This window comes from Megalops cyprinoides, chromosome 13, assembly GCF_013368585.1.
Source record: "Megalops cyprinoides isolate fMegCyp1 chromosome 13, fMegCyp1.pri, whole genome shotgun sequence".
Taxonomy (NCBI): Eukaryota; Metazoa; Chordata; class Actinopteri; order Elopiformes; family Megalopidae; genus Megalops; species Megalops cyprinoides.
In genome coordinates, this window is record NC_050595.1 from 24,074,030 (window position 1) to 24,089,390 (window position 15,361).

Consider the following 15,361-nt stretch of genomic DNA (forward strand, 5'->3'; position numbering starts at 1 on the left):
GCTCGATTTTTTTCACCCCCCCCCCCCCCCCCCTTACTCCCGAAGGCTCTGAAACAGAATTCTAAATGTGAGCAACACGCCCTCAAAGGCTACATTTCAAGAAAGCAGTGGAGTTTGAAATCTAGGTCACACAGGAGAGAGGGAAAGGGAGTGTGGGTGAGAGAAAGGAAGAAAAAAAAACAGATAGGACCGGTCAGTAAATTCCAGGGAATGCACAGAGATGATAGGCTGGTAAGAAAGCTGGTGACTATGTCTTATGGCTGCTAAACTCCAGCAGGCCCGGTTTGCACCAGAATAAAAAAAAGAAAGCATGTCACAGCTATGCTCACTGCCTCTCCGAAAACAATGTGACAGGTAACTGACAAACCGGACAGTTTTAATAGGGGTCTGCAGCGTTTATTTTACCAAATGATTCACCAACGCCTCCCACACCGAGACATCTGTCCTTGTGGTTATCGCGTCCTCTCTCCGCGGCTGATTGCGGTGCCGTATTTCAAAAGTGAGAAGAAAAAAAAGAGAGAGAGAGGGGGGAAGAGCCCGCGTTAGGTCATCTGAGTGCGCTCGGAGCGGCAGTTACTCAGTGACATGATGGAAAGCCGTAACGCAAAACAAATGTTTTCATAAAACGCTCGCCGTTGAATCAGCATTATTCAGCTCGCTGTTTACAGACCGGCTTCAGTGATTTCAAAAACAGGGCTTTTCGCAGCAGCTGGTTCGCATTGTGGAAAGTTTGATGCTGCCCACATGCTTAACCCCAGCAGCAAACTGTTGGCATTACCCGGCACACATCAAAAATGCAAATGGTTTGCGCGGCCTCTAATAATCTCCCTGTGATGAGGGGGGCGACAGAGAGCTGCGTGGGGAGGTGTGACACCATCTCCCCGCAACCTTTTCTTTCTCTCTTTCTTAAAGCAAAACAGAACGTGGCTAATTAACAAAACGCATTGCACGCATGTTAAACTTTGCGAATGGTGCGCATTTTCTGCTGTGGGTAGGTGACAACAGTTAAAATCTGATTCGTAAATTCCCCAGGATGTTCTAAACGACTGTATCTGTCATTTGTTCTTTAACTGCATTTCACAATAATCTCATGTGTCTGTATCTTTCCCCTCAAATAAAACCACAGAGGTGTGACTGATCCCAGACCGCGAAACATGCAGCTGCTCATAACCAAGCGTTTCTTAATCTCCGCTGCAATGACTTTAGCTGGCACCGGCCAAAGCAGTTTATTCTAAATAACACCGAAGGCCTCAGTTTTACGGAAAAGGTTCCGAGGGATATAATAAAAAGCAAATGGCAGAAATAATGCCGGAGCAGCGAGGCTGGAGTCTTCTTTTCACCGCGGCTGCTACTTTATTTTCAACAGAATAAATTAGATGCTCCGAGGCTCCGAGCTTTCCAGCTGAATACACAGAACTCGAGGATCAACATCAGCCTGCACACCGCCTCACAATGAAACTGTCTGAGTTACCATTTCCACACTGTAATTATGTGACTGTTATATCTCTGCAACAGTGTCAGCTCCGGGCTTACTGCACTACTTGTGTGGAAAAGTAAGAGATTACAGCTAAAACATTCATTCAGTGTTACACTCCCGTTACATACGGACTGTTTCAGAATTCAGGAATGCACAGCAAGCAATTTATGAACCAATTTGCAAAAAGGGACGGGGGAAATTTTTCAACCCCTTTGCCAATCTGCTACCTGAGTATTGATCTGTCAGATGAATATGCATTTTCACGTTACCGCATTCATTACGAAAGTCGAAACTGATCAGCTTTGAGGAATGATCCTCAAATATGCCGGATAATTATATGATAATCCAATTTCCTTGAGAGATAGGAACAAAGTTCTACTGCAATCTTTGAAGCTGCATGATGAATTGCTTTGGGAGCAGAAGTCGCTGCTTCTGCATGAAGTAATATATTTTTTAAAAAACTGCATAGGAATTAATAAAGAAAGCTGTAGTTTATACAGATTGGACTCAGCTATTTCTGTGGTGATGGTGCACCACAATGATGGCTGTAAAACAACAGTTGTTCCCACTTTTACTGAGCAGTTAAGATGACCATGACATAGTAAAAAGGTTAACTACCGGAGTGCAAGCAACTCTGCATGCTTGCTTTAAGGCAAGTCAGAAGACTCAAACTATCCTCATTTTCCTTGGGTTGGATACAGTTTACACTTTAAATCACTTGAGACAGGGCTGTCTTCTGTTGTGTGCAATATGAAAGAGGGAATGCCCCCAGAGTATTCAGCAGAGCTGTGAGTATGGTGGTACTTTTGGGAAAATGTGAAATAAACTAATTAGCATGCAAAAAATATATACATATGGCCCCCCAGAGGTTCAACCCCATAATTATGATAATTCTGACCTCAACTTAAAAATAACTGAAATCCACCATGCTGTAATCATCATAAATCATTGCTTCTTAAAAATACCAATATAACAAAGACAGAACATGCTAATAATTATTATTATAGAGTGACAAAATCACTATTGTGCACAGGAATATTTATTTACATATGCATGCCGATTATGTTTCATTTCCATCTAAAATGATGCTGACAAAATATAGCTGCTTATGAAGGGGTATGAAACAATAACTTAATAATTTCATTAAAAAAAAAAAAAAAACACTTTCATCAGTACAGCGATTCTATTCTTCAGGGATTAAAATTGCCACCTGAGGTCGTGTATCCAAGAGTATCTTGAAAACATGATAGCGCAATAGTTCATGTTTGGGGAAAGAATGCAATTTCATATGAAGGAAAAGCACACATCATCTGCCCTTAAGAGGAGGAATTCACAAGAATAAACCTGAGTGCCTAATTCAGGGGCACTCTGTTCACCTGCTCTTAACAGAGCCCCTCTGAAGCAATGGCAGTTCAGAGGACGCTGCTGGGAGAGCGAAGAATTATGGAAACACTATGAAAGCCTTATGAAAGCCTTATGAAAGCGTTATGGAAGCGTTCCCTTCCTGAACCCACCGCCTCTCCCAGCTGGCAGGAAACGGAGGGGACCTCTGCCGTGGTTAAAAAAAAAAAAAAAAACGTGGTAAAAACGTGTTGCCTTTGAGCCTGTGATGTGGGGACTTCTGCGTGGGCCGCGCCTGCTTCTAATTGAAGTCTTTGAGGGGGTCCCGCCATGTTTTGTCATGCGTCGGGTTGGTTCCTCATGAAGTCTGTATAATTCGCTGCCCACATCAAAGGAGGATTTTTCTTTTAGATTAACCATTCCATGTGTCTGATAGCCCTAAATCTAATCAAGCCAAAGCTGCTGTAATGCGCATATGGCTATTATGCTAGCCGTTTCCCATAATTCAAAGTAAACAAGCAGCACACGTCACTTCCACGTGCGAGCAACAAACAGCTGCGCTACACATTCAAGGTAACAGGAAGGGAACAAGGGGGTCCCTGCATTTCCAATCACAGGTAGTGAGTCATGACATCATGGATTAATCATATTTCTTCTTTATGAGCAGTTCGGGTGGAGAGCTTGTAAAATTCTAGCCCACACCTTTTACGGTGAGATCTATTCTTTCCTTTTTTTCCCACAGAACTTCTCTCAGTCCTTATAAAATGCATCATGACGTTTTTCCACCGTTCCAGCTTCGGAGCAAAATGTGATTTCCATTCTTTCACAACATCCATTTCAACAAAAGATGAGAATATTGCAGTCCAACCAACAGGACATTTCCAGATGGAGTGAATTTTTTTTTGTGTCTTGTATTTTGGATCAAGTTATGAGGGGGGGAAGTGTTATGGCCCCAGACAATCTGACTTCTAGGTTCTTCCCTTTCTGCATTATCCAACACACGCTTTTTTGACAGCTTACATTACTAATTGGTGACAGAAATATTTGTGCTTAAATTATTAATGTGAAGGGGATTACCAACAGGACGGATGACACCTCTACAAAACGGAGACAGTTCAAAAATTACATTCACAATCTATTTATACTGTAGAGATCCTGAAACTCCAAACTAAATTATGCAATAAAGCCCTCTCAATACCCACTCAAAGAAATACTCTGGTATTGACAACTGCCCACTCTGAGATCTGAGTACTTCTTTCTCTTCTAAGCATTAGACAATAACATCAACACATGAATGCAACTCTCTTTCATTATTTATGAAAATCTCATGAGATAAGCACAAGACTCCTTTTAAATCAGCACAACACTATGATAAAGAATGAGGAGGGAGCCAAAATTGTATCTAGAAACGTTACATGCATGAAAGTGCTTCACAAAAATTGTTTCAGCGCTTGTGACCTCTGGGTTCTGTGGTTTAAACACATCAATTTTTGAAAAGCTTGGCGAAAGATGTAGGGAGACAATTCACCAAAGCTGAGTCAATAACGAGGGGCGCATGCTAACGCTAAGCTATTAGAGATGAGTACAAGCTTAACAACCATATTAAATTATTCAAAATGATCAAAGACATTTCATCTAAATAAATTTAGTTCAGCTTTCCGAAATTGCTCACACAGTCCATTAGCCCATTATACACTATTATACATACATTACAGCCCATTACAACAGCTGACAGAAAAGTGCAAACCATTCATGTATTCATACTTTTAACTTTATCAGTGAGAGCATACAAAAGGAGAATCAATAATAAATAACCATAAAAGCAACATTAGACTCTTCAGGCATACAGACAGAAATGGCCAGGCTCTAGGCCTCCATATGGTTAATGTCACTATCACAAGTCAGGAGAGATTTATACAGTCTATCCCAGGTCTTAGTGCAGACATAAGGAGGACTGACAAGAGGCGTCCAGCGCTGATCTTGGTAATCTCTCCAGTCAAACTGCATAAGCACGTGACAATCAGCGGTAACTGGCATGACAGCGGTTGCCCCCTGGCAGCGCAGACCTGCAGAGTGCTCTCTACGCTGTACTCCACTGCTGCGGCTAGGCTAGCCACCACCCCGCGAGTGCCCGGCACTGTCCACTGTGGTCCACGCTCATCTCATTTCCAATCACTTCATTTAGCACTGATTCAACTGACCACTTACCTTAAAAACATAACACCAAAAAAAACACTTTCATAGCATGCACTCTAGAATTGGAACGGTTAGGTTGGCATGACCAGTACAACAGTACACACCTTCAGTATACACTTTTAGGTATTGCTAAACAACAGAATCTGGCTTCCATCAGATCCAACATGACGATACACTTCTGTGTAGACCTATCTTTGACTCTGTCATACTTTTAAGCCATTAATGAGTGGATGCCAGACCTGCCAGTGTAAAAGCTCTTACCTCAACTACTCCTCCCGAATATAAAGCCGAAATATTTTTGGCCCAACTCTTCTTTGTCTGTGACAGACCCATGGCAACGTGAACAACATTAAACAATGAGAAATTATCTTATTTGCAGGCAGTGATTCTCTGACCTACCCCTGGTATCCTAGCAGCAACAGAGCTATGTCCCAACAGGATGGATGCTGTTGTTAATAATCTGACTGCGAGAGGGGGAATAGCAATGTTAGTGTTTGATTAACAAATCACTCTTCTCCTTAAGGTTTTAGCAAGGCCCTCCAACCGTCATTAATAAACCCCATGAACCGAAACTACAGCACTTACAAAGCGATAAACGTTTAATGAATACAGAAACCTACCAACACAGTCACAGTCTACACTGCTTCCCACTTTCGGCTAACTTATCAATGCGCTACATTCGGGATCCAGCTGAACTTACCAAACAGAAAGGAACTATACCATTATCCCAGCATAGCAACATCTTTGGGTTGTGGCGTTTTAATCAAGGTATTCAAAAAGAAGAATGAAGAATCAAATGGAAAGGGGAGCTACCTTCTATATGATAAGGACATGCTGTAATTCAATAAATGGATCTGCAGCTTCAGGAAGGCTGCACACGATAAATTTACTTTAATTGCTTTGTCTGAAGCTGGAGCCCTACTGTACAAAGAAATTCCTGGCTATGTATCAGAGGAAATACATTTCATCCAGAGGACTACTAGATAACGGCAAACACTATCCCTTTTAGGAGGACCCTGTTTAATAGTCTTTGCAGCAGCAGATAAAATATACTATTAATCTTTGTGAAATATCCCCTATTCAGCTCGCTAAATGAATATCACATTGCTGTTAAGGAGTTCCTCTGCACAGATTCGCGGCGATCTCAGTTTGAAACATCTGGAAAGTGTTAGGACATTTTGTGCGATTCCACAATGTTTGGAGACACCTTCACTGACAAAATGAGAGAAGACCCAGGGAGCTGGGAGAAGGGGGGGGGGGGGGGCGTAATTGTTAATCTTAAGATTAGACTAATAAATAGTGGTGTCACGACTAGCTACCTGTGTTGAATAAAATGTGCACTGAGAATCCACACAGCAGTGTGGTGCAACGGTTATGGCAGTGGAAACGCCAGAAGCTTGTGTGGATGAATCCCACGTGGGTCGCTACGGCTGGGATAGGTTCTTAACACAAATCACCTCAATACGTCAACACATCCACGTGATTCAGTGAAAACAAATAAAAGGAGGCAGGGATTACCCAACTGTTAGGCGTACATTTCGATAACGGCCTTGACACAAACACCAGACTTCAAACTTTTTGGCTGTGACTGGAGGAAGCAGATCAAGAAACTACAGTGTCCCTTACTCACTCACTGACTGGTAATGTCTCACCACTAGGGGGCAGAATGGTCAACAAAGTAGTCACAGCCATAAAAACCTGTTAAGTTCTACAGGCTTTGTGGTGTAAACATACTGTACCCTCGCAGTATGTACAGCGCCCTTAGACGTTGCATTGATTTGCAAACAAAGTGTCAACAACAAAAAGAAACGCATCTGTTCTCCTGAAAGGCTAAATTTGTCTGCCCAGTGGCTGGAAACTGAAAACCGATCTGCACTAATGCAGTCACATCAGAAACTCAGTTCGTCTCCCAGCTTCCCTTTCAGCTTGGAGTTTTCTCCATGGCCTATAGCCACGGCTGGGGCATGAGCTTGCCATAAATACATCAGCGAAATCATTCATGAGCGTGTTGAAAATGAAAGGTCTCAGGCCATTCAAATTTTAGGCTCCGACGATGAAGGCCAGGGCAGGCTTCTCTATGCAAGATGGAGACCAGAATCAGAGCCTAGACAGTCAAAACACAATCCTTTTTTGCTTATTCAACACTTTTGGGAGTGCATCAAACAGTATTTGTTTCTTTCCCAGTAGCTGTTTGACCATAAAATATTAGAATAGTCTGAAAAACAGAATATTATATGTGTGTTTATGCTTCGTCACATGTACATACAGTGCGGCACAACCTAGGAGCACATGAATGTACTTTATACTTCCCAGAGTTCTGTGCTGAAATATGTTCAAAGACATCGCCAAAGGGCCACTGAATAAGCAGAATAAATAAATAAAAGAGTACAGAGGCGAGCTCAGAGGGTCCGTACCGAGCACATTGCCTGCGGGAACCTCCTCCAGCTCCTCCAGCTCTCTGCCCATCAGCAGGTAGAGGCTCTCCAGGGTGCATCGGGCCATGGAAGCCAGTGGCGGGAGATCGTCTGCGGCGGAGCACCCCTCCGGCAGCTGGCGGAGACAAGCAGACACGCGGAGGCATCAGCACCGTGCTGAATCATGGAAAAAAAAAAAAAAAAAAAACAGCAGCAGCAACAACAACAACAACAAAAACGACCGGCCAAAGCGGAAAAACAGATGACACGACCGCAACCCTGATCCTCCGGGTCTCCCTGTAATCTGAGCAATATTGTGTTTTTGTATTAGCTTTCTACGTGGCGTGCTGTACAGTTATTATGAAGACAGCCGTGGGGGGTAGCGGGTGGCGGCGTGGTTGATGCCTCTTAAGGCCTTTCAATGAAGTGGACACCCTGGCGTCGCTGGACAACAAACTGGGGTCATGACGCACTGTTCTTGGTGAGCAGAGACCGCTGCTCTCTGGTTTGGAGGTGCGATCTGCGGATGAACTTTCACCCTGAGCCTCAAAGCATATCACTGTGCTTTGCTTTTCTTGCTCTTTTGTTCTAAAATCACCCTTCCTTTCGGCTGAAATAACAACATTAACACAACATTTTTACAATACTGAAATCATTCCAAATCCAAAAGCAATATTATATGGATTTAATGCATCCTAAATCCAAAATGCATTAATTAATTACCGCAGAGTTCTGTAATACTGCGTAATGAATACAAATAAAGCATGAATTATTCATCAATGAAATGCGACATCATTCATGGCTGACACACAATATAAATGAACTGAAAATAAATACTGCGCGGTTTTATTTTTTTTTCTTCCTGAAGTTGCCATGAAGTGCTGAAGGAAGAGGGGAGCACTGAATAAACAGCCACTTCCATAACAGAGTGTGTCACTTCCTTGTTCATCAGCAGAACAAAAAGCCCTTTGGTATCAGCACGCAGTACCAGGGCCTCGGTGTCGGGCATACGTACCAGCGAGTGCCAGACTTAGAAATGAGCGCCATTTGCCAAGCCGCTGTATGTTTAAAGGGCCTGTGTGTAACCAAAGCGACAGTGGGATGCGCGAGGCAGCCAATCGCAGAGAGCGTGTGGGGGCAGGAAAGCAGCCTGCCTCCCGGCTCCAGGCTGGGCCATGCATCTTACAATCACCGCTCCCCACACACCGTCACCCGCGGTGAGATAAGGGGATCAGTCCTCGCGCGCACACACACAGTAACACACACAAACACACACACACACACACACACACGGCAACTCACAGAAAGCTGCGAGGTTATAAAAGGAAAACGAAAGAAGAGGAAAACATGATTAGAGAAACAGGATCTTTCTGCAATCCCCCTGTCAAGCATCAACCACTCCGCAATGCGCGTGTATCTCTGTGAGATCCTCGTGCCGCGGCGGCAGCCAAGAAGCCCATCACCATCCTCCAACATGCTTCCGCTGAAGCTTCCACAAGTTTCGCACACAACATTTCTTACGATGTACACAGTTAATAAACCTTCCTTCCCACTGTGATGTGGACTTAAGTGACACCAAAATAGACAGCTTCGTACAAGTGTTACATGACTAAGTCAGCACTTGCCTGGATAATTTTACAGCAATATTCGTCTTGTTTGTCATTTGTCCTTGTCGCATGAGACTGACTAATTTGTATATCTGGAGGGTGTAGCTATTTTATTTATTACCTTTTGCACAATAGTGCCATGGCCTGGAAAGGAACAAATATCATAATTTCCTGGTACGTTTTAGAATTTTTTATTCTTAACCCAGAGTGCGAGTCATGTTGTGTGTTAGGATTTTTTTCCCCTCTACACAAAGAGCAACTGAAAATTGCCTTGTGCAACAGGCTTTTGCCAAAATGGTTCATCAACACACAGCTGGGGAAACCACTGCTAAGAAATAAGAGAAGCTGATTAGAGTGGAGGGAGGAAGGGAGAGGGGGTGTCTCACCTTCTGTAGGGCTTGCGCAGGGTCGTATTTGGGCCCCAGCACGAACACTTTCTGCCCCCTCCTCACGACCCCGCTGTACACCCTGGCGAAGGCGACAAAGTGGTCCTTGCCATCCTCGTCTGGCTGGCCGGCCTTCGGCACCACGGCCTCAGACGGCCCAGACGGCGCCTCGCCACCTATGGAAGGGAGTTAAACGCACGCATAAGCAAAGCCAGGCTGCTGCCACCCCCCATCTTCCCCCCGAGCGCTCGGGCGGAGGAGAAACGCTCCCGCGCTGAATGAGTCAGAACCACAAAAAGCCCCGGCCAGACTTTCATCTCAGTCAGAGAGCTGTCAGCCGGTGACAGACACACCGGGGGAAACGGCGAAGAAAAAGAAGAAAGAGAAGTGCCTCTCCGCCGCCGCACGGCAGACGCACAAATGGAAACATTTTCCCTTTCAAGGTGTTAAGGGCATCGGCGGAGAGGTCCTGTAGCAACGACAGAAAAGTTACAAATGTCACAATCGATGTCAGGGAAGCAGGAGCAGCCGTCTGGGCCTGGCACTGGGGGCTGTGCTCGGAACTCTCCGGAGTGCCTGACCTTCAGCGGCGAAGATTAAGCACCGCGGGGGTTTCCTCTCCAGACACCCCCATGACATCATGTCAAAGGAGTGTCTCTCAGCGTGGTCGCGGTGCGGGCAGCACCCCGCGGCACAGCACCGCTGTCCCCCTACGGCCCTGGCGCCAGCGGGGGGGGCGCTGAGCAGGGCCTGTTCCCTTTCTGCTCGGCCGCGAGTGAGACATTTTTGGATTCAGCGCACGCACATGAGCTACACTTCCTGTGCAACTTACATGCATCTGTAGGGCATGTGTATGTGTTTGTGTGTGGCTTTTTTGAAAGGGGCTTCAGACACTTGCCTGTGCTGTTCTCACCAGCGGGTGGCGCTGTCTGGGTCGCAGGCCGAGGCTGCTCGGTGTTCTCCGCGCCCTGACTGGCTGCCATTCTCTCGGCGTGCTTCTGTCTGGCCACCTCCCTGCGCTGGGCGATCTCCTCCTGAGTCAACGGCCTGGGGAGGAGATGGGGTGGGGGGCGGGGGCGATGGGGGAGAGATGGAACACAGCATTGTGCCATTACAGCTCAAGCTAGCCACTAAATGAGCTCCAAATCAAGGCTAAACAATACCAGCGGGCAGCAATGATGGGAAACATATGCAATGATAAATACATTACAGACAATTTGGGCTAGTCTGCTGTTCTCCTCTAGGCGACTCTGAGGCTTGAAACATTATTTATACAAAAAAAAAAAAAATCCAGACACCATCACTTCACTGTCTGCAAAATAAGTGTAATTATTGAACCACTGCTGTTGGAGTAGCGAGAGTGCCATTTTCACAGCTTAATACATAGAGCACCAGGTGCTGAAGCAGCCCTCCCCTGGCGCTCAGATATTACATTCACAATGAGAGAGACGGTGGGCCGGTGGTATACAGCAACTAAATAATGCATTTCAAAAGTGTGGCAATAAAAACGGCGGAGGCCAACGTTCTTGAAACGAGAGGCCGCCGTGAGCACTTGCGTCCAATCAGAGCCTAACCGCAGCTTCAAAGCGAAGCTTCGAACTGTGCAGTGCTTCGAAGGAGCGTGAAATAATACAGAGGCAACAAAGGAACAGGATGCGAGCTGCAGCCGCCCCCATGTTCTGTTTCTTGAAAAGAGACCTCTGCACAGGCTGCGGGCACATGCCCTGTCAAACACCCTTCTGTGGTTGAAGCCACTTTTTGGCAAGTTTAAAAAAAAAATAACATGCGGGCCATTCAGTCTAACTGTGGTGCTTTGTCCTTAATCTTCAGGGAGAAATGTAAGTGTGCATTTCACATTTTTTAATCCTTTACACAATACTTCTGTTCATTTCTGAAACTGCTAAGCTGGTTACGATGTGTAAGAATCACACATAAACCTTTCCTCAAATTCGTTACTCCAGGATTTATTTTATCACCCTGCTGCGATAAAATGAAAGCCCTTCCTAACGAAGTGGGGGGGGGGGGGGGGGGGGGAAGCGGACGGCGGTCTGTACCCTGAATGTGGCAGCCGTTCTGCCTCGGGGAACCATGTCCATGAAGTGGTTTTCGCAAGGGTGAAATGGGACCTAAACCTCCCTCCTCTTCACACATCTGGTATTCCCCTCTTACAGGGATGTCGGAAGCCTCACACACAGGTTAACTGGGGCCATCACAGAGGGAACCGACAGTGGCACTCCGTACACCGCTCTCAAGAGCTGTCAGAGGAGACCTGAAATGGCTTAACTAGACTATGGAACAAAGCCCACAGGTGATTCCAGTTCTCCTACTGCCAGACTGATGGACATTCCAACATTCTGAAAGACAGAGGGGGGGAGATCGCGTAACCCCCCCAGCCTTCCTGCTGGTAGTGGAGGTAGTGGTTTGATGCCACAGAAGTGTGTGGCTCACACCTTGAGTCAAAGGGTGTCAGGGTGTTGGGGACCAGGGCCGCTTTGTTAAGGGACAGAGCGCCACTCTCGCCACCAAGCCTAGAAGGAGGCCATTAGCTTTTTCCATAGCGAGACGATTGCACAGTGCCCCGTGTCAACGAGTTCTAATAAAGTCATTGTAAAATGTTGGACTAATTCACTGCTCTGAGGAAGTGATTCATGCTCTCCGTTTTGAAGCCATGGCAACCCAGGTGCTGCCTCATTTTCCCATTTTTTTTAATACTTTTTGAGGGGCAAATTCTTCATTCTAATGTCACGGAAAGCATGCCTGCAAATTTCTCATTTATATTTTTTTCTTAAAAATAATAAAAAAAAGTCTCCTTTCAGTTCGACAATTTATAGTTATGCCAAGAAAATGCAGCATACCAAACAACTTACACAAAAGCATTTTAGAGCCAAATGCGTTTAACTGTGTCTAACCAACGAGTCGCATTCAAAAGACCGCTATACTGGGATACTGGAATACCAGAATGTCAATGCACACGGTGCAGCTCTCAGACTAATATAGATCAGACACACACACAGATAAAACCATCTGCGTGGTACCTCTTCCTCATGCCTACGCTGCCATGCGCAGAGCCCTCACCAGCCTCTCTTCACAGGAGTGTGTAGTAAATTTAGCTTTTTTAGCAGCAGAAATATCTTCCTACACACACGCGTACACATGCGCACACACACGCGCGCGCACACACACACGCCTTCTACATGCACTGGCTGGAAGGTGATACTGTGATACATTCATGCGGGTGGTACCTTCTATTGCATTATTTATCATGAAGGCCCACACGCAGTTAATCAATGAAGGAACTTCAGATTTCCCCCGGCTTACCATTCTAAGCTTGTTTTTTATTTTCTTTAATGTAATGAAATCCAAGTACCAAGACCAACAAATCCTGAAATAATTCCTTCCATTATTACTCTAAGCCATAGAGGGCCTGATATTTCTATGGTGCTCGCATTGAGGCTGCTGCTTGCAGTGGTTTCTTTTCTTTGATCCTCTTCCTTTTCACACTTAAAGGTGATAAAGGATGAGTACAGCACATTTTGAAAGGGAGAGATCTCTGGATTCCCTCCGCAACAGGCCTCCTCCACAGGTGGCGCCCGGGTTGTTGGGTGTTCGGTACAAAGGGCACCGCAATCCCTTATGACGAGTGGCTAATCTGTGTTAACCACAGTCCCAGCAAACCCACAGCTGCGGGTTTATTACTCTACAAATAAACAACTTTTATTATTGTTATTATATTATTGAAGCCCCTGCAGACCACAAAAGCCCTGTGTCAACTCAACCACTGTGAGTGTGCTTCAGATCACTTGAATATGCCTTACAGTGCCAGGTGACCAGGGCTGGAGGAAATCAATGGATACTCCAGTGATAAACTGAAAATTGCATCATCATTTTCTATGGGGATTTATCAATTCAAGAATTGAATTTCAATTAATGCCCTGAACTGACTGAATTGAAATGGAATTGACCACTACTCTGCAAGCTAGTATCTCCAGAACAATGTATCATGAAACAGCAAAAGGTGGGAAATGCAAGAAAACAACACCATTAACATACCTGCAAAGATATATATAAAAAGGCTCTCAGTCATAGCACATCTGAACAAACAAGGAACAAGGTGAAATAGAGATGAAAAAGTCATCACTTTTTCATTTACCGCAACACCCCGTGGACTGTTCTGGAATCGGAATGTACAGGAGACGTGATTTTCACATTTAGAGTAAGCAGGTTCTGCGGTGCGCTCAGCGAAGGAGCGGCGAGTTTTCTCATTCCTGGAAGCACTCTGAGACAGCTCAGCAAATAAGGACCGCACCTCATTAAAAGAGCCTCCGGCCAGACCTCTGCAGGCGGCAGACGAGGCTCTGCTCGAGGAGTCCTTCTGTGAGCGGACCCTTCCTCGGAGAGCGAGCAAGCGGAGAGTTTCTTGCGAGGCAAAAACGCATCATTAGACGCGTGCCAGACCGCTTTTATGCAGGTACCAGAACGAATGCTCAAACGCTCGCATGTATTCTCAGCACGCAGAGATGGAAAATTCAGGAACAAAGTTCAAATGAATTGGCTTTCTCCTCCCTGTGAGTGTACATGCAGGCTGTGGAGGGAAAGCAAAGGCTGAGAGTTCACTGTGTTCATTATGCAACCCCCCCCCCCCAAATAATTTAATCATTTCATATCTGACTTTGAAGTCATGAGCTACTTAATGGCCTTACACACTTCTGGTAATTTCAGGGCTGGATTGAATATCATGTGGCGGCGAACCACGAGGGCTCCATAAGCTGGATGTTCATAAAACACAGGCCAAACTCCCCCCTGTGGTTATTCTGTGGCGGTGCACTTCCAAGGTCAGGCATTCACACAATCCAGCCTACCGCCTCCTTGTTGCAAATACATTATTAGCTCCTTTATGAACCAGCGTCTCCTTTATGAACCAGTGATGAGAATTTGCTTTCAAACGAGAGGAGGGTTCCGGACATAAATCACGGCTGACGAATTACCCCGTGCCGGGGGAAAACTCAACTACCCAGCGGCGCTGCTGGTGCCGCACGTTCGTGCCACATGTGACATTTGAGGCCACACAAAGAAGAGCTACTGTGGCCGAGGAGGAGTGCGCTTCAAAGTGACCACAATGAGCACGGAGCCTGGGCCACAGTTTGCAGAATCCATGTAAGCAAAGACTACATAATAACACAAAGCAGGCCCGAAAATAGCTTAAAATGCAGCCCTGCACACAGAGCATAAGTGGCTGCAACTGCAATTTAACGTGACACCAGCGGCGAAAGCTATTTATACAATCGGATGGGTGCGAATTGCACAAAAGGAAAAATTGTGCTAATGTTGAAAACCACCAGGGGAATACTGCAAATAGACAACTGCAAACAAGGTTAAGGAGAAGACAGAATAAATGTGCTTTAGTAAACATACATGCCGCCATCCTCGGTGAAGTGCTGAGAAGTCCGCCCACACAAACCAAGAAACTCTTTAGCATGAAGTGTGTCAGGGCATGCTTCCATAATTGTGTTCCTTACATCATCCCCATCAACAACTGGGCGACTCTACAGCTCGCGCTGTGCTTCTGAACTTAACAGCGTCTCTTACAACACAAGCTTTTTGTCTCCTTGAAATCCTTTCACAAAGGATTATGAACATCCTCCACAATGTATCACAACTGGATCACAAAGTTTTCAAGTACTCTGCCATAAAGAAAATGGAACAAGTAACTTTTATTATCCTCTCCAGTATAGATATGAGGTAATGGTTTCCAAATCTAAAGGCAAGTCCTTGAAAACCACTAGCCCTTTTTTTTGAGTAAGGGACGGGCAGGGGGGGGGGGGGGTGGGGGTGATATGGGGGTTAAGGGGAAAGGGAATCACTATTAAAACTGTCGGCAAAACACGCTTCAGCAGTTTTAACCGTGTGAAGATCCTGAGTACAGATAATGTCCTCTTCATT

General features: G+C 45.4%; 1 protein-coding gene across 1 annotated transcript in view; it reads right to left on the reverse strand.

The window, feature by feature from the left end:
- The window catches only part of efl1 (elongation factor like GTPase 1), a 66,955-nt gene that overhangs the window by 37,452 nt on the left and 14,142 nt on the right, over positions 1-15,361 (reverse strand). The window contains exons 13-15 of the mRNA XM_036543998.1: positions 10,320-10,468; positions 9,422-9,597; positions 7,429-7,564 (exon numbers count right to left, since the gene is read on the reverse strand). Coding sequence (XP_036399891.1) covers positions 7,429-7,564; positions 9,422-9,597; positions 10,320-10,468 — 461 coding nt within the window. The remainder of the gene's footprint in view (positions 1-7,428; positions 7,565-9,421; positions 9,598-10,319; positions 10,469-15,361) is intronic.